Genomic DNA, 22,192 nt, shown 5'->3' on the forward strand with positions numbered 1-22,192 from the left:
CATTCTTTGTTATAGAGGAAAGTTAGAAACCATCAAATAGTTTATAAAACAATAAGAAATTGTTCTTGGTATCAGTTCTTTTTAGAGTTAAAAAAAAGTAGATCTAGAAAATACAACTTGATGGTAGATGGTTTGAGAAAAAATATTAACTGGTGACTTGAGGGAGAGCAATGTCAAACAGACATGGAAGAGAATATATCCAAATGTAGTACTGTGAAGACTGATAGAAAGAAAAATAAGCTCTGAGAGAAATCCGTTTCATCAACTTATTTTTTTTCCTATGCTCATAACTGGAGTTTCATATCGTACAACTACCTAGATTGATAGTGACAATATTATGCTTGGTAAAATATTAAAATTTATAAGAGATATATCACATCTATGATGTAAATGATTGCTTATTGGAATTTTCACTGATGTTATAGATTTTTTTTTCTTCAAAAAATAGAAAAGGGAACTCCCACCATTTCCATCCTGATAATATATTTCTCATAAGAGTGGTTTAACTGGGACTACAGTTACACAACTTGTTCAGTTGACAATCTGATATATTCATATGTGATCACAGTTACCTCTTACAAAGATCTATCACTTACTATAATCTAGGGAAGTAAAGTTTATTTTCCAGTAGCTTCAGTTTTATTTCTATTTATGAACAGGAGAATCAACCTTCATGTTTTAGTTTGACAATATCTGAGAAAATATCAAGTATCATTGCCTTGCCACTTAAATGTCTGTTGAACTGATTTGTGATTTTAAAACAATCCACCTCAAGCATGAGAAATTTGCTCTAAAGAAAGCCATAGAGGGCAGCTGGGTGGCTTAGTGGGTTGAGAGCCAGGCCCAGAGACAGGAGGTCCTGGGTTCAAATATGGCCTCAGACACTTTCTAGCTGTGTGACCCTGGGCAAGTGACTTGACCCCCATTGCCTGGCCCTTACCACTCTTCTGCCTTATAATCAATAAGGTGGAAGGTAAGGGTTTAAAATAAAAAAATTTTAAAATTAAATTAAATTTAAATAATTAAATTTTAAAAATTTTAAAAAAAGCCGTAAATACCAACATCCCTTTAAACTACCTCCCCCTCACTCTCACCTGTGTGTCTGTCTGTCTGTGTCTGTCTGTCTGTCTCTCTCTTTCTCTCTCTCTCTTTCTCTCTCTCTTACACACACACACACACACAGAGTTTAGAAAATATAAACCACTTAAAAAAAATGTTATGACCAAAGGCTCTGATTTTTGCTTTGGAAAGAAGGAAGTGGTCTCTTAAATGTGTGATTTTAAATATTTAGAATTTAATGTTCTATTCTTTCTAGGTTATTTGTTAATAATTAGGATGGTGAGAATAAAATACATCTAACTGCACATCTAACTATTGCTTCACATTTTTAATAAGCTTTCTCTTATTACTTTGCCTATTTTCTCTCATAGGCACCTCTGTGGGCATATATTGCCTGTGCATGTGGCCTTTTCATTTATCAGTCTTTGGATGCTATAGATGGAAAACAAGCAAGAAGAACCAACAGTAGCTCTCCTTTGGGAGAACTTTTTGACCATGGCTGTGATTCACTTTCTACAGGTATTGTATAATATTCATTCATAGTGTAAGTCACATTGTAAGGATTGACACATTAGAGGCATGTGATGAGCAGAGTTCAGAATAAACACTCTGCAACTTAAGTGTTTTAATACATGCCAGACCAAGTGGTTTTATATTCAACTTTAGTGTTCTTGGTTATAAACTGAATTCAGGAGTTTTGAAATGCAATAGAAAATAATTTTAAATTTGATTATTTTTTAAATGTTTTAATTCTAAATGTTTTTTTTTAATTATTTGTTTTTAAAATTCTAAAGGTTAAGTAGTTGGCCTGAAGCTATAAAGTCTATAAAATCAGGCCTTCTAAAAAGTGCCTTTTTCTTGTAACTATACTACATTTTAAACAAATTTCCCATCATCTCAGTCAAAGTGATAAAGTTGAAGAACCAGGATCTTTTGAGGGAGCTAAACCTGTGATTTTGTTGGTGTGGAGCACTTTCAGTGTTAAACCTCCAGTACTAATGTAGATCAGCAATTGCTTTGGAACTTATAGGTGTTAGAAAGTAGTTTGGGGCACTAAGAAATTAAATGACTTAGTTACAGTTGGTCACACAGCTAGGACATGGCAGAAGGAGGACTTGAACACCCAAGCTGTCTGACTGTACTATCTCATTTTAAAATAATAAATCAGTTGACAAATTGCAAAAAAAACAAACAAACCCAAAAACCTCATTCCTTTAGAGTCAAAATGTGTATACTTATTTCTCTATATTGTGTAGTTATATGTTCACAGTTAAGTGACTTTGTCTACATAAGAGCTCAAAATTCTTAGAGATGACTGAGCCCTTAAAAAGAAGTATAAAGCAAACCAAGAAAAGGGAGAAACCTGAATTAAAAAAATACTGATTGTATGTCTCTAAAAGTTTAGGATGTAACCACTGTGTAACTTGCTGTTTGCTAGTATGTGATTCTGTTTTTGTCCCCAGTGAGAAGAAATGTTTGAGCTATAGTTACATAGTTTGATACTTTTCCTGGTAATTTCCTGACATGTTTGCATTTCTGAAATATAATCTATTAAAGGATAACAACTAATTCTTTGTTATTTAGGAGTAAATTATTCAGTTTGTGGATTATCCAAATAATTTGATTCTCTTTCTCACTCTTTGCCTTTGTATGAGTTAATGCAGTGGATAGAGCACTGGATTTGGAGTTAGGAAGACCTGAGTTCAAATTTGGCCTCAGACACTAAGCAGCTATGTGATCCTGAGCAAGTCACATAACTTTGTTTGCCTCTGTTTGCTTAATTATAAAATGGAGATAATAAAACACCTCTCAGAGTTGTTGTAAGGATCAAATGAGATAATATTAGTAAAGCATTTAGCATAGCAATAACTGCTTTTATTTCCTTCTTTTCATGAATTATTAATACCACTCCTATCAGTGGATAGGAGAAATATTAGGAAAGGCAACTTCAACATGTCTGTAATATTGGTTCTGGTTAGAGTTTCATTGTATTAGGAAACTAAAGCTGTGAGCTTATGTTAAAGTAGAGATTTTCCATGGATTTTCTCTGTTAGCCCTTTTTTCTTTATCATGGATTACTGAAAGCTGCCCACATAGTCATAATAGAGCTTTTCTAATTTTTTTTTCCTTCTTGTACTAGTGAAAATTCTAAAAAGTTCGATTAATTGTGACCTGTTTCTATTGCAGTCTTCGTGGTTCTAGGAACCTGCATTGCAGTACAGCTAGGAACCAACCCTGACTGGATGTTCTTCTGTTGTTTTGCTGGGACTTTCATGTTTTACTGTGCACACTGGCAAACGTATGTTTCTGGAACATTGCGATTTGGAATGTAAGTACCAAAAATGACATTTAAAAAACTCTGAGTATGTGGTTTGGATTTGTGTGTTTTTAGCAAGCTGTAACATTACTAAATTCACTAAATAAAAGCATCCCCAGACTATTATTCTTTTAACTTTGACCTGATGATTTCTGTCATCTCTGTTTTCACATCCTTTTTTAAAAAGTAAATGTAAAAAACATTTCAGTTATAAGAAAAGACATTCCTTTTGGATAAACAAAGCTGAATTTCCTCATCTATTCCAGCTTGGGGCCTGGTGATAATTGGTATTCAATAAGTGATAAATAAGAATGCACAACAAAGGGCAGGCAACTTATATTTCTCTAAACACTAGGGCTTATAGAAATTTATTTCTTACATATATTTACTGATATGCAATAATCAGGTCCATGAGTTTCCTGTTGGTAGTGAGCACACCATATTGATTATTACTGCCGATCTAAGAATTATAATCATAAACATAAGAACAAGAATTTTAAGTCATAAACATGAGAAAAAATACATGGTTTTACTAGTATTTAGCGGCATCTTTAATAAATATTAAAAACAATTAGACTGTTATCATAGTACTTATTATATAATAGGTCCAAGCATTTATGAACATTATACTCTTTTTCTTTTTGAGATTCTGAAAGAAAACCTTGTATACTCTTGCATACTTTAAGAAAGATCTCAAAATGATGCATAATAACATTTGACAGGGAAATCTGTCAAATAATGTTCAATGAAGAAGACTCACTTAAGGTCTTAATTAGAATCTCAAATAAGCACATTTTTTGCTAGGCATTAGATAAACCTAATGCAAAAATAAAAATCACTAGTTTGCTTGAATTTTCATAAAGAAATTTTATTTTTATACTTAGTAGCAGTGACAGTAATAGTACCTGAACATTTCAAATAAGTAATTATTAAAGTGGACATCACATACATACTTTTCAGATGAGGGAAGTTGCAGGGGTACAAGGTGGTATTAGTTTATGTTACACATTTATTAAGCAATTTATAATTTGTTTAGATATTATTAAAATCTAAGTCTACAAAACCAGAAAAGATTCAAGTTTTCTAGTAATTAGGGGAAAAAAACTTAACTTGAAGTATTTCATACTATCTGTTGTGATAACCATTCTCAGCATTATTGAAAACAACATCATTAAAGACTGAATATTTCTTCTAATAAATTGTGGGAATCAAAACTCTCATAGTAGTAAGACCCCTCTGAGACTTCATGCTTTTCTTGATCCATTTTTTCATTATTTGCATATCTATATTTGGAAATTATGACTCAATTGTTATGAATATCACAATTTTGATGTTATATTATCTGAAACCCACCGTTATTTTTGTGGATGATTTTGTTACACAAATTTTTAGCACCCCCATTTCTAAAAAAAAAAAATCAGTATAGTGACAAAAATATTCTTTAGAATCTACTTGCTGTTTATTTTCTATTTCCTTGGTAAAGAGGTACCACTCATAGAAAAGTTGGAAAAGGGGAAGAAAGAGAGAATATTGAACCAATTGGATACTCAATGTTTTGAAGGCACAATTTAATACCATAGTTGCCTATTTATCAGTTTTTAATTTCTCAGATCATTTTGCATGTCTTGTGTCATACTTCCCTTGTAGATAGATATCTGATATTTTTTGGTATGAGACATAAAAGAATGAAAATCAGTGATAGGAACTTCCTGTTCCACTGGTTGGCTTGGACCTTACCTCAGCATTTTTTGGGTAGCAGTTCCTGGCTGAGTTGTTGAGAATAAGAAGACAGATCAGATGAGATGGAGAAAATGTGTAAAAAATGCTGCAAGCTGCCATGCTTAGGAGTGGCTTTTGTCACAGAGCCCTGCTATGGAATAAGATGAAGATAATGAAGTAGGAAAAAGGAGAATTTCTAAAAAGGATTTCACAAATAAAGATTGCCCCTCACCCCCTCCCCCCAAAAAAAGATATGTTGCCATCAGAAGTGAAAAGGAAGGCAACTCAAGTGGTATAAGAATCTTTTATTTATGTAGAATAAATAAGCCATAATAGTCTCAAAAGGTGAGTATGGATTTAAAACTTAGAACTCAGACACTGAATTTGGTATTACAAAGAACATAATATTCAGATTTCAGAAAATTATTGCCATAAGTAACCTGAGTTTTTTTAAAGATTGTCTTTTGATATTGAAATATCAAAAAATACAGAGCTATAATATTTGTGGTAAAGATGATGTAAAATTTTTAGATTCAAAGAGGTAATGATTTAGATATTTAAAAAATGTAATTACCATTTTGGACAGGAATCCAGATATAGGGCTCCCTAGCATTTGGTCTGTCCTATATGACATATTGTAGATATCCATGAATAAGTTTAATCAGAAATTTACATGGTCAAGAGTGGCACTGAACATTCAGAAACTGACTTTTTTTATTTTATTGAAAGCTTTTCTCCTTTTAGTTTCTTTGTTGCAAAGGGCACATTTAAGATAATGCCTCATTCAAATGCCCTAAAATAATACTTAGAGATGCCATTTAAAGTACCTCTTCCTTTAGAAAAATTTCCATTTAAAGGCTTGTCCTTTCTTATTTCACACACTGCTAACAAAACTAGCAACCAGAACATGTGAATAGTGACATAGTTCATTAGAGAAGGAGAAAGTTCAATTTCTATTTTGTATGGTAGGGGGAAAGAAGTAAGCACTGAAATAGAATTTCAGTAAGGAAGTCTGTTACTTGGAAAATAAAGAATAAGGATTTAGAAAATTTTCTTTTTTTCTCAGAGTGGCAGCCTCTTGGGGAAATACTTCTATAAGCTTGATTTTTAAAAATTCATTTTGTTTTATGAAGCAATTTCCCATATATGTGATTTGATAATCATTTTCTTTTATACATACTATGCATAGCTTTCATTTGTGGAGATATTTTTTGTCATTTAAAAATTTTAAATATACAATCTTTGTGAAATATAAAAGATTTGTTACCACTATTTAAAAAAAAAAAGATTACTTTTTCTCTTAGAATCAATACTAAGTATTGGTTCCAAGACAGAAGAGTAGTAAGGGCTAGGCAATTTGGGCTAAGCCCAGGGTCACACAGCTATGATGAGTCTGGGGTCAAATTTGAACCCAGATCTTCCCATTTCTAGATCTCTATCCACTGAGTGGATATATATATATCCACTTTGCTACCACCTTATAAAAGTAGCATTTAAAATTTTGTTATACCTGCCATAAGCTCTGAGGAATTATAGCAATTATAACTTTATCAATGACTACAAATCTTACATTATAATGCAAGCCTAAAATTCTGAGTGTCAGTAATGGTTTTCAATGATAATCATTTACATATTTTAAGAGGAGAAAACTAAGCTTCAGGTTATCAGGTTAGGTAATTTGCCAAACATCACAAAGCTTATAAATAGTGAAGTTGGGATTTCTGCCTGGTGTTCTCACTCCAAGTCAGGATGCATGCCATTTTACTCTGTTGCCTCAAATATGTGTAATCTCCCTAAGGTTTTGGGTTAGAATTTCAGCTTTCTACTTCAAAACAAAAAGCTCCCTTAATCAGAGAGCATTTAATACCTGGTTTTTCATAAACAGACCCAGCATTGCTCTATGGGGAAGAAATTTTAAAAAGACTGTATAGCACAGATGTTCACTGGGGCCACCCCATGTAGTTCCAGCCTCATTTCAACTGGCACACCTTGGAGGGTGGATAAAAGAAGCCTGGATATGACATCCAATGGCCAAAGAGACTGGAGGCTAAATAGAATGATGGAGAAAAAAGACACCAATGTAGAGGCTATATTCTAGACTAGAATTTTTATGTTATGTGGCAATGATTTGAAAGTGCATTTATGGAGTACGCTAAATAGAAAAACTTAGTTCCACTCTCCTGAAACCTTTCTGTATGTGGGTTACAAATTGTTACCTTTTAGACAAAACATTTAAATGATAATGTATGCATTCATTCTTAAAAAGTATTTATTCAGCAACACTGATTTATGCAAAAACCAGGCTTTTAAAAAAAATACCACAATTTTCATTTATGACTGAACACTCTTAGCTAATTTAGGTAAATCTGTTTAGCAAAAACATACATATACACATGCATATCTATATGCACACATATACATATATGTATACATACTTATATTTTTAAATTGAAATCAGAGCAGCAATATCCTGCCTCAAGTATTGCATTGATTTTCCTCTCAATTTTATTGCCTATAATTATAACTCAGTACTGTATGACTTGCAATGTGTTTTTCTATTCCTGAGCTGTAAAATGAAGAGATTGGACTAGTTGAACTTAGTTTTTTTCTAACTAAAAGCCAGGATTTCTGTTTTTAAAATTAGATTGAAAAGTTAAAAGTTATTCAGAGGTGTTGTGCTATATCGTATTTCCTATGAATGCCTCTTACAAAAGCAAATTACAGAAGAGGATTTTCACATTTATTATGATTTGTACAGTTCGGGTTTCTAAAGACTGAAATTAATTAAAAATTATGTTAACCAGGGCAGCTGGATAACTTAGTGGATTTGAGAGCCAGGCCTAGAGATGGGAGATCCTAGGTTTCAGATCTGGCCTCAGACACTTCCTAGCTGTGTGTCCCTGGGCAAGTCACTTAACCTCTATTGCCTAGCCTTTACTGCTCTTCTGCCTTGGAACCAGTGTACAGTATTGATTCTGAGACAGATGGTACAATTTTTTTTTAAGTTATCAGAAATGATTATATCTTCATAAGTAAATTGCAGAATAATTGCTGATCTGCCTTCGTAGAAAGCATTTTCCTTACCCATATGGCTTCCCCATATCTCATAAAAATCATAGGTCTAGACCCAAAACAGACAAAGTGTTGCTATTGAATGCACATAAAGTTCTTATATGTATCAAAACACTTAATGATCCTTATTTGATATCATTATACTTAAATGTCTTACTTTATTTTTCAATTTATTCGTATATTTCCTTTTCAACAATTCCAACAAACCTTTACATTGCTCAATTATTCTAGGCATTATTTACTCTTAAATTTATTTGATTTGTGATATGTAATATCCCCAAACAACCTGCTCTGAGTTTTTTGGGATAATGGCAGTGGGTGTAATAACCCAAGTAAAATCCCATGTTCATCTTATTGTAATTGTGCTTTACTCTAGTTGACAGCTTCTGCTAATCTGATAATTTTTGACTCCCCTATACCTCCAAAACTACTGAGTGGAGGCATTAGGGAAGATATTCACCAAGTCAGGAGTTAGAAGATCTGGGCTCTAGTCCCATCTGTGCTGTCAAGCTACTTTGTGAACTTTGGCCAAACCCTTGGCCTCTTTCAGTCCCATGTTCCTCATCAGTTGTAACAATGACAACAGCAACAACAATAATAATCTAGTTAACATTTATATAGTTTAAAGTTTGCAAAATACTCTCCCACCCTCCCTATCCCTATTTTGAAGATAAGGAAAGAAAGTTGTGAAGAGTTTTAAAATTTTGCCAGGTATGACACACCAAACCCATTTCTACTTGACTTCAAGTTCTGTGCTTTTTTTCTCTGCCACCTATCTTCCTTGATAAAGATCATCTCTGCTCATATTTATGTATCAGTTTAAGACTTGTAAAACATTTCCCTTACAACAAATCTTATGAAGCAGATAGTGAAAGTATTACTTTCTCCATTTTACAGATGAGGAAATGAAACTAAAAGGATTAAAAGACATGTACAAATGTAGCCCCTAACCTACACCACTTTCTCTTTTCCATTCATAAAATTCTATGACAAGAAAGTTGTTTTACTTTGAAACAAAGACAGTAAAATGCTAGTTAGGGAAGAAAGAAAAGAATTTGAGCTAGAATTCAAAAGGAAACAGATCTTTGGACCATGGCACAGCCAATTTGATTTTTGTTGTGATCATACCCAGGGAGGAGTGTGTACTTTTAACATTTAAGATTTCTTCTCACTGTTTCACAGTCAGTAGCTCTTCCCTCTGATCTCTGCCCCTTCCCTTTTGGATGCCTGTTGTAATTCTCTGAAAGAAAAGTGGGATATGTTGGGAACCCTGGGAACCTGAATAAGATAGTAAGGGATTCTTTAGGCATCATATAGGTATCTTGTCCTGGTGCTACCCCAGAAACAATACACCAAAGAGGTTCCTGGTTAGATGTCAGTGAAGAATCTAAAATGCTCTATTGAGGAGACAAAGAGCCTGACTATTTGCTAACTGTATCATTTATTCACAGGTACTTGAGAACTGACAATATGTATCTTATCTGGATGTTTTCATAGTCCTCTTTCCAAATCAAGTTTAAAAATTGTATTCCTGTTTGTTTCACTGCCTTACCTCTAGTTTAGACAAGAAATATACATTTATTCCCTAAGACAATAAAAAATTTTACTATGTAAAGTATACTGTCTAGTCTCTAATTGCCATCATATAGAAAGTGGTCCTTTTAAGCGAAATCTATGTTACTTGTTTTAGTGGCTCTGTTTGGTGGAAGCTCTGAAAAAAGTTATGTCAAAATGTTTTTTCCCTCACATAGATTTGATGTTACAGAGACCCAGACTGTAATTATGACATATCAGCTTCTCACAGGAACCGTGGGGCCCTTGTTCTGGAAACTTCACAGACTGTTTGGTGAAAGCTCTGAATAAAATTATTTCAAAATGTTTTTTCCCTCACACATAGATTCGATGTTACAGAGTCCCAGACCTTAATTATAACATGCCAGCTTCTCACAGGAACCCTGGGGCCCTGGTTCTGGAACTTCACGGTAACTGCTAGTATTAATGCTGCTCATTGGAGAATGGCATAGACCCTGCAAAAGACAGCCCCTTTGTCATGCACAGAGTGACCCTGCAAATTAAAACCTCAAACACATTGACTTTTCAAAAAAAGAAAAAACAGTCTTAATGCGAAATAGGGCAATAAAAATTCAATCTTTTGAAAACAGATTTTTAAAATCATCTTTTTTGTGTTTTATTTGAATATAAGATTATTCTTTTTCACTAGTAAAACTGTAAAACAATTAAGCAAATACATCACTATATCCTGGACTGGATCTTTGTTTTAATGTTTAGGGTTTTTTGGTGTATCCAACACTATTTTAAACAAAACCTTTCCACCATTAAATAGAATCATTTGGGTGTTTTTATTTGGGAGACTGGAAAATTGCCAGCAGGATATGCCTTAGATATGTAATTCAAGGGAAGATTCTGCTTCCCCCGCACCCCCCCAATTTCCTTCAACCTTCTCTATTCAAAGCCCACTGTTGGTTTCATACTTTTCTAAGTAAGAAGTTTGTTTTCAGTACTTCCTTAAAATGAAAGGACATCTTCATTTCCAGCTTTCTTTCGCATGCTATACACTGTGTTCCAATGTAATTTTCTTCTCTGTCTTTTTCTCTGATGAAATTGTGTTGACATTTTTCTCTTTAGCTAGTCTCAGCTGAATGTTAATCAGCTTTTCAGATCATTTTAGTTTTTTCAGCACTCTCCTTTTTTAGAACTTTTTAAAGAGACTGCATCTCCTTGATGTAGTAAAAACAAAAGAATTAATATTTTGTATTGACCCACAGCTCAGAATTAAGTGTAACCTGGAACTTTAAAAACCTATGTTTATTAGGAAAATTTATTTTTCACAGTGATAGTTTCTTAATCTTCATCCTTTTTTTGCCACAGGAATAGCAGTGCTTCATTTCCATAATTTACCAGTGGGAAAAGTTTTCTGAATGCAATGTGATAGCTGAGTCTACTATAGCTAGATGAGTCAATTGGCTATCTAGGTGCTTCCATTACTTTTCCCACAGTAAGCATAATGAAATTGGGAATGTATAGCTTTTGATATTGTTTCCATAGTAAGAACAGCGATGTCTTGTGTCATCTGAAGAATTTTAAATCTAGTTATTAAAAAGGATGGACTTTGGGCAGAAAAATGGCTAAGTCATCATCCTTAATCTAAATTCAAAATTGCAGTAGCATTGGGAAAGCAGCTAACTACAAGCAATTTAAAAACATTTTGCACATGTATTCATGTGGTTAACTGTTACAAATATGTCTTTTATCCAATTATCATTCCAATCTAAAATGTTCTACTATTCTCTTGGTAGTTTCTTTCATTACCGTCAACCTTAGACCTTACACATTTTCCTGTAAAAATGGAGAAGAGAAATAGAAGTGTTTTTAGTGTCCATGTTCATTTTCCATATCACTATTTGCAATGAGTGGAGAAAGAAGGAATGATTAATAAAGCACTCTACTGGAGTACTTTTTTCAAAGATAATAGTACATTCTTTACATTTATTTCTGTTAAGTGTTTCTAGCAACTAATGCAGTTAATATTCAAAAGTTCCTGGGGTTTTTTCCAATAATTTCTTCCTGTAGTTGAATGATTGCTCACTTAGAGCAGTTTATCATCATCATGATGTGAAGAGAAAGTTTAAAATTTGCCTCAAACTCCCATGTTTAGCAGCATTCAGGAATAACTTCTAGGGAAGTGCCTTTGGTATTTCAAGTCTGTTTCTTCAGATACTCAAAATAAGGTGCTCATTTCCAGTTACATGAGGGGTAGATATTGGAAATCATTCATCTTATCTTAAGGGTTTTTCTATAGGTAGAACATTTGAGTTGAAGTCCTATATTCATGTATATTATCCTATCAGTCATATGATTACCTAATATTCTGAAGTTTACCATGCCCAATTTCAACGCCATAGCTTTCATAAAAACAAAATAGATTAAAGGTTAGATAACATGAAGAGTTTTATAGGTTTCATTCTCTAGTTGTTAATAAGGACACTGCTATTTTCTAGTCTTTTGTTACTTTTCTAGTCCTGAACTTTTTACTAATATTTAATTAGCTAGTGCATTAATAATCAAAGCAATATTTTCAAATGGACAAACTTGCTTCCCTTTAGAAACCAGGCTACAAATTTACATATTTCTTTTTGTCAGTCAGTATACATTCATTAAGCACCTACTGTGCCCCAGATGTTGTGCTAAGAGAAGAGGGTATTTTTTTAAAAAAGCAAAAAAAGATAGTTTTTGCATTTGTCACTTTAAATTATTTTAAATAAGCATGTAATGTTCATAGATCTGTGCACATAAGCATTTATGTATTTACATGTATATCATGTATGTACATATATATCACTTAATTAGCAAGTGCTTTAATAGTCAAAAACATATTCAAATAGACAAGCTTACCTTAAATCTTGTTAACTTTCATACCTGTTGGTTGCTTAGTTGGGAACTCAAACCCAGTATACTAGTTAGTTGTAACTTAACTCAGAAACCAAAGGTATCCTTTCATTAAAAATTAATATTTGGCTTTATTTTTATCTCCATTTATAGCAGTCAGAAATCTTCCCTCAATCATTTTTGATGCCTATGAATTGTTAGGAAGGCAGCTCTAGATAGAGGGCTGTCTTTAGTGACTGAAAATATGAGTTCAAATTCTGCCTCTGACATTTTATTGTTAAATAGTTACAGTTCTATATCTGACCCTTCATGATCCCATTTTGGCGTTTTCTTGGCAAAGATGCTAGAGTGCTTTGCCATTTCTTTCTCTAACTCATTTATGAGGAACTGAAGCAAACAGGGTTTAGTGACTTTCCCAGAGTCATATAGCTAGTAAGTGTCTGAGGCCAGATTTGAACTTAGGAAAATGAATCTTCTGACTCTAGGCCCTGTGCTCTATGTACTGCATTACTTCTGATTTTATTGGATAGTCTTGTCATTTCCAGGTGCTCCAGGCAGTTCTCTTAAGACTATAAGTTGCTAATTTGTCTGTTGATGAGTCTAATGAAATCATTCCTCTGAACCACATTCCTTTATCCCTATTCAAAGTTGTTCGTTGTATTTCCAATTTGATAGCTATCTTACTGTTTGTAGCTTTAGCTACACTTTCTTCCCTTGATTACTAGAATGGCATAGCTCATCCCCATCAATCTCAGAGACCTTAAAGCATCTCTTAGGAGTAAAAATACCCTGATCATTTAGGAGGCTTCCTTTTTTGCCTCTTATCAAAGAGGTTTATTTTAGGTAGTTTGACAATGACTTTCAGATGTTATTTCAACTTTTGGTTGAGAGAACACCCCATTATCAGATTGATATTCCTAATACAAGTCTGACTTAGTCACAGCTGCTTTGCTGAAGAAGTTAAAATACCTGCTCTTATATATCCTTCACAATCTGACTGCAGCTTGTCTTTTTTTTTTTTTTAATTTTTTTTTTAATTTTTTTTTTTTATTTTAAACCCTTAACTTCTGTGTATTGACTCATTGGTGGAAGAGTGATAAGGGTAGGCAATGGGGGTCAAGTGACTTGCCCAGGGTCACACAGTTGGGAAGTGTCTGAGGCCGGATTTGAACCTAGGACCTCCCATCTCTAGGCCTGGCTCTCAATCCATTGAGCTACCTAGCTACCCCTGCAGCTTGTCTTTTTAGGCTGATTACATATTACTCCTCACACACTCTGAATTTAGGCCAAAGTAGCCTACTTACTGTGTCCTGTACATGACATTTTCTCACTTGACTCTCTATCTTTGCCCAGATTGGCCCAGACCCTGTAGTATTCTTTCCCTTCATCTCCACCTCTTGGAACCTTTAGTTCCCTTCAAAGCTCAGTGCAAGTGCCCCCTCCAAGAGACTGTGCCAATTCTCCCAGCTAGTACTCCACCCTTCTCTATCACTTTGTATATTTTTTCTCTGCAAATATGTTATATTCTTCTCCCTCTAGTACAGGGGTCGGCAACCTTTTTGGCTATGAGAGCCATAAACGCCACATTTTTTTAAATGTAATTTCGTGAGAGCCCTACAGTGCTCACAGTGCCGCTCCTGTAACAGCACCTGAAAAAAAATTGACTTTATGGCTTCTGCAGAAAGAGCCATACGTTGCCGACCCCTGCTCTAGTAGAATGTAAATGCCTTGTCCCAGCTTCTATACCCTAAGACAGGTCAGGCATTCAAAGACTTATTCATTTGACACAAAAAAATGTCATGTGGATATCCTTAAGCAGAAGTTGAGATTCCATTTCACTCACAGCTGATAGAAAGTTTGGGTGGCATTACCTTTTTAATATGAGCATAATTGTACAACAATATAGGGACATCCAGAACTTTTAGATGAAGCTCCCTTTTATTCCTTTGCTACACAGATAGAATTCAGACTGTAATGTCTCAAAGGTATCAGAGAGAAATGCCTATGGCCATAATTGGTTAGCTTCCTTCTGATTTCAGAACTCTTCCTAAGTCAGTTGTAGACATAGTCAAACTAAGATGTTGTGCCTTATTTTCTCCCAGAAAGTTTTCATCCAGAAATTGAAATTATGACAGTCTCACATGGTAGGTATTAGGACCATTTGTTCCTTTAGTAGAGAACTAAAGTTCTTAGGTGCTTTGCAGCCTCCTTTTTCAATAGTTTGTGAGAACTAGGCTTACTGCCTTAAATTGTTGATACATTTCATCCTACAATTCCCCTTTTTAATAATAAAAAGTAGTAATGTCAGAACTTGTTTAAAGATACCCATTGAATGATTGCCAAAGCAGAAATAGGATCCAGCATGCTAAACTCCTGGCTGTTTTTTTCATTCTAGAGCACAATTCCTTTCCTTTGTGACTTGAAGTAGATTAAGGTGACCTACTTCCTAATAGGAGCTCTAATGAATCAGCTCATAGATTTTTATTCATGGGAAAAAGGGGAGATATTCACTGTTTTGTAACTATGTCTACTACTGTAAATGATTTGTTCATTTACATTTTCAGTAGAGCCCCTCTTAACTCGAATTCATATTCTTGGAAATTAGAAAGTCTTTTTACTATTGGTCAAGATTGGTGACACAGCTTTAGGAGTAATGGCCAGTTCCAAACATCTCAGCTCTCTGACAACAAGAAAGCAGTTGACCTCAAGTGAGGGATTTTTACTTAAATAAAAGATCCAGAAAAACAATCTTTAACTACCTAGTATACAGGTTCCCACTACTACTCCCTTATGTTAAGGTATTGGTGATCTAAATGTCAGGAGAGTAGCTCAAATACTTTTTTTTTAATTCAAGTATAAGCAATTATAAAGGGGATAATCAGAAATTTTCTTAGGCATTTCTCTTGAGGGTTTTATAGTGATACTGTTTTGTATATTACATTCACTGTTTTATATTCAACCAGGGCATAAAGCTTATTACATGCCATTCCCTCCATTTTAATTTTATAATTCTATGCTTTTTGATCCTTCCCCTTCCAAAAGAGTACTTGATGTGTATATGCACACTCCACTTAGGGAAGCTCATCTTTGACCCTTATTTGGTTTCCAGTCTACTTCTCAGTCTGATTCCTTTTATTAGTTACACCATGAGCCAGGTCAGCTCTTCAGATTCTGTTTAACCACATTCAACCCATTTTTCACTAAATATGTATGTACTATGAGTTATTCTGTAGCTAATCCCTACAAAAATCCCCAAAAAATCATTCTCCTTTGAGCAGGAATGATTTTAAGCTGAGAATTATAGAGGAAGATGGCTTGAACTGTTATGGGCAAGAGAAGAGTTTAAATCATTTTAGTTCCTACATTATAAACTTTGAGGTCCTTTGCTGCTATTTGATGCTTGTTTGTCTCAGACCTGTTACTTCTTTCACAGTTAACCTCATAAGAGCTGTGGGTTCATGATATTCCCTTTCATATTATATAACTTCAGAAGGAAGTGAATCATGGCCTTTGCTTTCTCTCTCTGAATATTTTTTGTCCTTATATTCTTTTCCTGTAGTGTCTTATAATTTCTCTGGCTTTAACTTTTATTATCCTATTTTTTCTGATGATTTCTTCTTAGCTGAGACTATTTGCAGTATCCCCAAAGCTAAATCATAGTTGCTTTCAAAGCAAGACATCTTACTTAGGTAGATGATCAGTGAGAACAAGAAATACAGTAACAACATGTGATGGATTGGTTGCTTTTTCCCCCCAGCTTCTACTATAGCAGACAGTTTCATTCATTAAAAGGGAGCAAGTTTTTGCAGGATTGAATATAATGTTTTATTTATTATATTTAATTGAAACTCACAAATTTTCTAACTTCTTTGCTTTTTGTTGTTTCAAAGTATATCATTATGGCATATGAATACCTTTTTTTTTCCCAGGTAACACTCAAAAATGTTCCCTTTTTTGGTGAGAAAGGTTAAACTTTGACAGGCCTTTTTTTGTTTGGTTGATGGGGTTTTTTCCCCCCCTCCTATTTCACACCAACTAAAATGAATTAAAAGTCCCTTTCACAAAAAGTGAGGTTTTTATTGCTCTGTGAAATTTATTAAATTAGATTAAAGGGTTTTATGGGTTTTTACTTGCATTTTCCTTAAAAAAATTATTGATATCTTCTCCATTTTTTTTCTTCCTCAGTATTTTGGAGGTTTTCAATTGTGCATGATAGAGGAGAGCTGCTAAGCTTTGCAGATAATTAACTTGAAATTGTTTTCAGTAATTCTGCTTTTTTGGCTTTTTGTACCTAATTAGAATTGATGTGACTGAAGTGCAAATCTTCATAATAATCATGCATTTGCTGGCAGTGATTGGAGGACCACCTTTTTGGCAATCTATGGTAATTTTGTTCACATTGTATATCCCATGTAATGCATGTTATGTATCCTGCTTGTGTTTTCAAATACCATGTAATCCAATTAAACAGTAACATATATAAAGTTATTTCATCCTCTTTGTTAAAAAGAATCTCATTAAATATAGGACAAAGGTGTGTCTTTAGGATTTGGTGAATGTCACCTTTTTGACAATCGGTATGGCATTTGACTCATTGCAGAGATGGCAACCTTGAAGGCCTCTGAGAATCTTTTGAGTTATGATGATGACCTTTACAAATTGAAGGAGTAGATGCAATGGATGCAGGAGGTGTCTCATGCAGCTTCCAAAGTGACAAGATTGATTCAGACTTTTATTTCCTTTTCTGAACTAATGGAATCCATCAAACTCTCCCTTTAATCATTTAAAACTACAAACAAAATAATAGACAGAATATGTTTTTACTCAGAAAGGAATGAACATTTACCTTGAAAGCAATGCCAAGAGTTTTTTTTGTAGCAATTTTGTAGACTTTTGTTTTCCACCTTACTTTAAATCTAGGCAGTCTTTATAGAATAGCATACCTTTTCTCAATAGATCGCTGGCACTGTAGTCCACAGAAGTTTGGGCAAAGTAATTTCTGTTTTCTGATCATCAGATTTGTAAATATTGTTGGGTTTTTTTCCTTTGAACCAAAGTTATATGATAATTATCTGAAAATCAAGTTTTTAATCTAGAAATGTTCTTTTTATAAAATTTTGATTAATTTGCTTAAGGACATGTGCCTCTAATACACCACTCTATGCATTTACTACTAAGAATAAGTAAATGTCAGAGAAAGGTGGAGGAAAGGCAATAAAACCTACAACATATTTTTACAACAAAAATACAGTATATTTTCTGAGTAGAATCTAGCTATAGCCATTTCTTCACATCATGTATGTAGTATCCCAAATAATATCTTAGAATTTGGTTTTTATTTTTAAGTCTTTAAATAGATTCTACTACCACTTTGTTTTTCATTTAAAAATGGAAACTGGATTCCTGGAAATCATTTCCCTCAGTTTCTTCATACTGTTAGAATACTGGGCTGGATTTCTGTGCTGAGACTTTAAAGTGAGATGCATAAAGGATGTAGATCAGTTTTTCAAACTCCAATAAAAATAGACCACTAAACCATACATGAGGATCCCCTGCAGGATCATATTGACTTACAAAACAACATATTAACATTATTGATTACATTGTATTTTTATTTGTTCACTAAATATTTCCAAATTTCATTTTTAATCTGGTTCTGAACAGTCCTCAACAGTGTTACAGGCTCATTGTGGTCATATTTGATACCTCTGTAGATCAGTGCCCAGCATATGTTCTTGTAATTAACATTGAAGAAGTCATATTTGGGATTTTTTCATTTTTGTGGTTTATTTATGAATAGTGGCAAAGATACTATTACTTCAGAACTTGACCCTATGCTAATTAAGGAAAAAGATGTACTGGCAATGTAGAAATTTATATGTACTAGGAGTAGAGGATGATATAGAACATAGGGATATGGTAATTTTTTTTATAGGTTTTGATAGTGGCTACCACTGATAAATGACTTAGCTACTTCAGAATCAAAGAAATATTTGAGGAGTAAAAAAAATGCTATTTTGTAAATCCATGTGAAATTAAAGTTATTTGAAGTGGTTCCTTTTACTGTAGTATTAAAGAAAGTAGATTTATGGTAAAGTGAGTAGTCTTTAAACACAGGAAATCTATACTTAAGCTATTTGCCTAGACAAGCAGTCCATTGCATAATGAGCTGCTTTCAGAGGATTAGTTGGAGTTTTTGTTTTGTTTTGTTTTTTAATTATATCTGCCCTTCTGAATTTGAGAAGACTCAATTTCTTACTCCTTTTTTGGTTAAAGATAGATTTTCACAATGCCCTTATATTCTGGGGTTTTGTTTGTCAAATGTAAAAAACTATTTTTTGTACACAGAGGTGTTTGTTGTATCATTGACCAAAAGAAGACAAAAACATATTTTTTTAAAGATCTGGATTTGTTATCTTTCCCTAAAATTCTTCTCTAAAGCCACCTCAACACATGGTGGTAATCCTGAGAATTCTTGAAGGCTGCACACACCAGTGGAGTGCCAGCTCTGATAGGTCCAACCAAGCTGGAAGAATTTGAATAAGGGTGTAGGGATTGATTGTACCTGTCTTGCCTAAGGATTAGCTTTTCTATAACAGGTTAGCTATGAATTTTTCAGGCACAGCAACTCTTAAAAACCCTCTTCAAAGTTGTAGAGGAATTGCTATATATGCATTGGTGGAGGGAATCCCCACAATTGAAGAAATGTGATCCTTACAGTACTAAAGAAAAGCTTTTGTATATTGTTACTAAAAAGGCATGTTTTGTTAGCTCTCCTCAGAACTATCTTCAGATATTCTAGTTTAATAAAAAAAAAACAAATTCAAGGCCTTCATTATATTGGGATAATGTTATTTAGTCATGATTCCTCTACTGGATTTCTAATCCATTCTCCTTTTTAAGTCAAATTGCTTTTCTAATTAATAACAGCAGACAAGTTATGTTGCGTTTTAAGGTTTCCAAAGAACTCTTCAATTCTTTAACATGTCCTAAAACTCCATGTATGAAGATGAATATTTCTTTGGGTAAAATTCTATTAAAAGTTAAAATTAGGCTCAAGTCTTAGAGCCTAGTGTGCCTCAAATTCGTTGATTATATTGATGAAGTGAAGAGCACAGATTAAACTAGTTTTAGAAAAACTAATCACTTAAGCAATTTGAACATAATGTTGGTTATTCAGCATATAACAATGTCTGGTACTGCCTTAACATACATTAATGGTTGCATTTACATTGCAGCAATAATTTATATAATTATAATTTACATGATTATATTACTCATATATTCAACTTAATACTTATAATTCCTAAATTCTTTGGGAGAGATGATAGCTAAGCCTAATATTGATGATAGTATCTATTTATTCTTGAATTAACTAACGTAGAAGTTTTGAGCCACTATAGCACACCTATTGGTAAAATTTAGCAAACCAATTTTTCCTATTCAAAGACATGACAATAATTGTAATCTAAAATGAACCAGAGAGATTTTATTTTTCATAGGCTTTGACTCATTCTTAGTGATAGGTATCATTTTGATGCATACATTACAATCTAAATGTGCCCCAAGAGGTCTCTTTTTATGCAGGCTACCTGTCCTATTCTATCCAAACTGCCTAAAAAGATACCTCTTTCCACATAAAAGGAACTCAGGCCCTCTGCTAGGCTAGAGGTAATATGTGGTCAGTGCGGCTCTCATTGTTGGCAAGTTTTCTGAAATGATAGACCCATAGCTCATTGCTTCTGAGATACAAAAGAACATTGCTAGAGAAAATGAGACAAAAGAAAGCTGGAGGTGGTCACTCCTGTCAGGATTAACCTACCTCCCACCCCCAAACCCCATCCCAACCCCTAGTCATAAGGGGAAGAGAGAATGTGGACTAGATAGCAGTGCCTAAGTGTTATATCCCAGTGTAGGCTCTAGGAGTGATATTCTGAGACTGGAAATTCACCTGACCCTAGTTCTTCTTCCCCTGCAACCCTGAAGCTGACTTCTTGCCTTCCTCATGCAAGGGCAGGGTACCTGGACTCCTGTATAGGGGTTCTTCTACAGAGAAGGTAAGAGAAAGGAGGAGAACAGCTTATATTTTCCCTCTAGGCCTGCTGCCCATTTCTCTGCTTTGTGGCTCAGGCCATGTACTAATTGCCCGGCTGTACTAATGCTCTATATTCTTTTTTTTTTCTTCTTTCATAGGGCACCAATATGAGCTTCCATGACCCTAAAGTGATTTCATCAAATTTTAAATACAGTAGAACTCTGTTATGGCACAGATCTTTATTACACAGATTTGGATGTATACCATGGGTCAAATCGTGTCCCCCAAAACATAAAAACTACGTACAGTAAAAGCCTGTTATATCAAGGTTAGCCTATACCATGGGTGTTAGCACCAGTGTGGTGTAGGGGTTTCCCTATATTTATTTAGTGCTCATTTCAAAATGGGGGAAGATGGCTTTTTTTTATCTTTGCCAAAGGTTTTCTTTGTCCCTGTGTAGGAAAACACAGCGATAAAAGAAATGACTAGAGGTAAATTGAATTTTAGCGAGGTATAGCTGACTTGAGAAGATTTTGTGGTTTTCTGAGCTGGAGCAGAGATACTTTTTGGAGCTCCAAGTTGCAGTACTGTTCCTCCTTTATTGAAAATGAATTTTTAATTGGGAGTGGGGAAGGTGAAGGGAGCAGTTCAGTGTGTTCTAGCATGTGCCAGATAGAATTTTAGAAAATGTTCTCATTTTTAATCTGGATCAGTATGTGGAATTCATGAAATTAAAATCTTCCACAGTACAACAAAATCTCAACAGATGCTTTAAAAAAACAATTTAGTTTTGCAAGAGGTCATAGAGTTCTGTAAATAAACTGAGTTCTGCAGTGTTTTGAAGGAATAGAGTAAGATGATACATTTGTGAAACAATGACAGTTCCCTAGGCACAACTTAGCTTTTGTCTACATTCTATTCCCTTTTGAATTGAGATTTATAATGAAATGATTTCTTTAGAGTTCCATTTTAAAAACTCACTTTTACTTGCTTTATACTATAAGAAATAGGGTAAAACATTGTACCTTAATTCATTGGTGAGCTTTTAATCTTGCAACTATATTCTTTTGCAAATGCAATTAACTACTAGAAAGTTTCTATTTCCATTTTGCTATCACCATGTGCTTTTAAAATTGGACATAACACCCCCCAAAAAACCCTATATTTTTAATACATGTAAAAAGCTAAACTTTGGTGGGAGAAGAGATAGTTATTTGTGGAGAGGACTAATTTTTAATGAAATACAGCCTTTAAAAACTCACTGCAAGTATATCTCATTTTATAGGATAGTTACATGTCTGAAAGGCTGTATATTAGGGACACAAAAATCTCAGAGGTGAAAAGAGACCTCAAGGGTCATCTAGCCCAGCCTATTTCTCCTTGGCAAGAGACTGTAACATCCATGACAAGTGGTCATCTAGTCTCTGCATAAAGACCTTTATTGATGCTGTACAAGGCAGCCCATTCTACCTTGGAATAGCCCTAGTTATTAGGAAGTTCTTCTTTATAGCTACTAAAACATACTTTATAACTTCTCTCCATTTCCTCTAGTTCTGCCTTCTGAGAATCTTTCTTCTACATGA

At 34.0% G+C, this 22,192-nt stretch overlaps 1 protein-coding gene across 1 annotated transcript in view; it reads left to right on the forward strand.

The window, feature by feature from the left end:
• CEPT1 (choline/ethanolamine phosphotransferase 1) overlaps window positions 1-22,192 on the forward strand; it is a 42,113-nt gene that overhangs the window by 14,143 nt on the left and 5,778 nt on the right. Inside the window, exons 3-5 of the mRNA XM_044675514.1 lie at window positions 1,431-1,578; window positions 3,247-3,388; window positions 10,065-10,149. Coding sequence (XP_044531449.1) covers window positions 1,431-1,578; window positions 3,247-3,388; window positions 10,065-10,149 — 375 coding nt within the window. The remainder of the gene's footprint in view (window positions 1-1,430; window positions 1,579-3,246; window positions 3,389-10,064; window positions 10,150-22,192) is intronic.

This window comes from Gracilinanus agilis, chromosome 4 (assembly GCF_016433145.1).
Source record: "Gracilinanus agilis isolate LMUSP501 chromosome 4, AgileGrace, whole genome shotgun sequence".
Taxonomy (NCBI): Eukaryota; Metazoa; Chordata; class Mammalia; order Didelphimorphia; family Didelphidae; genus Gracilinanus; species Gracilinanus agilis.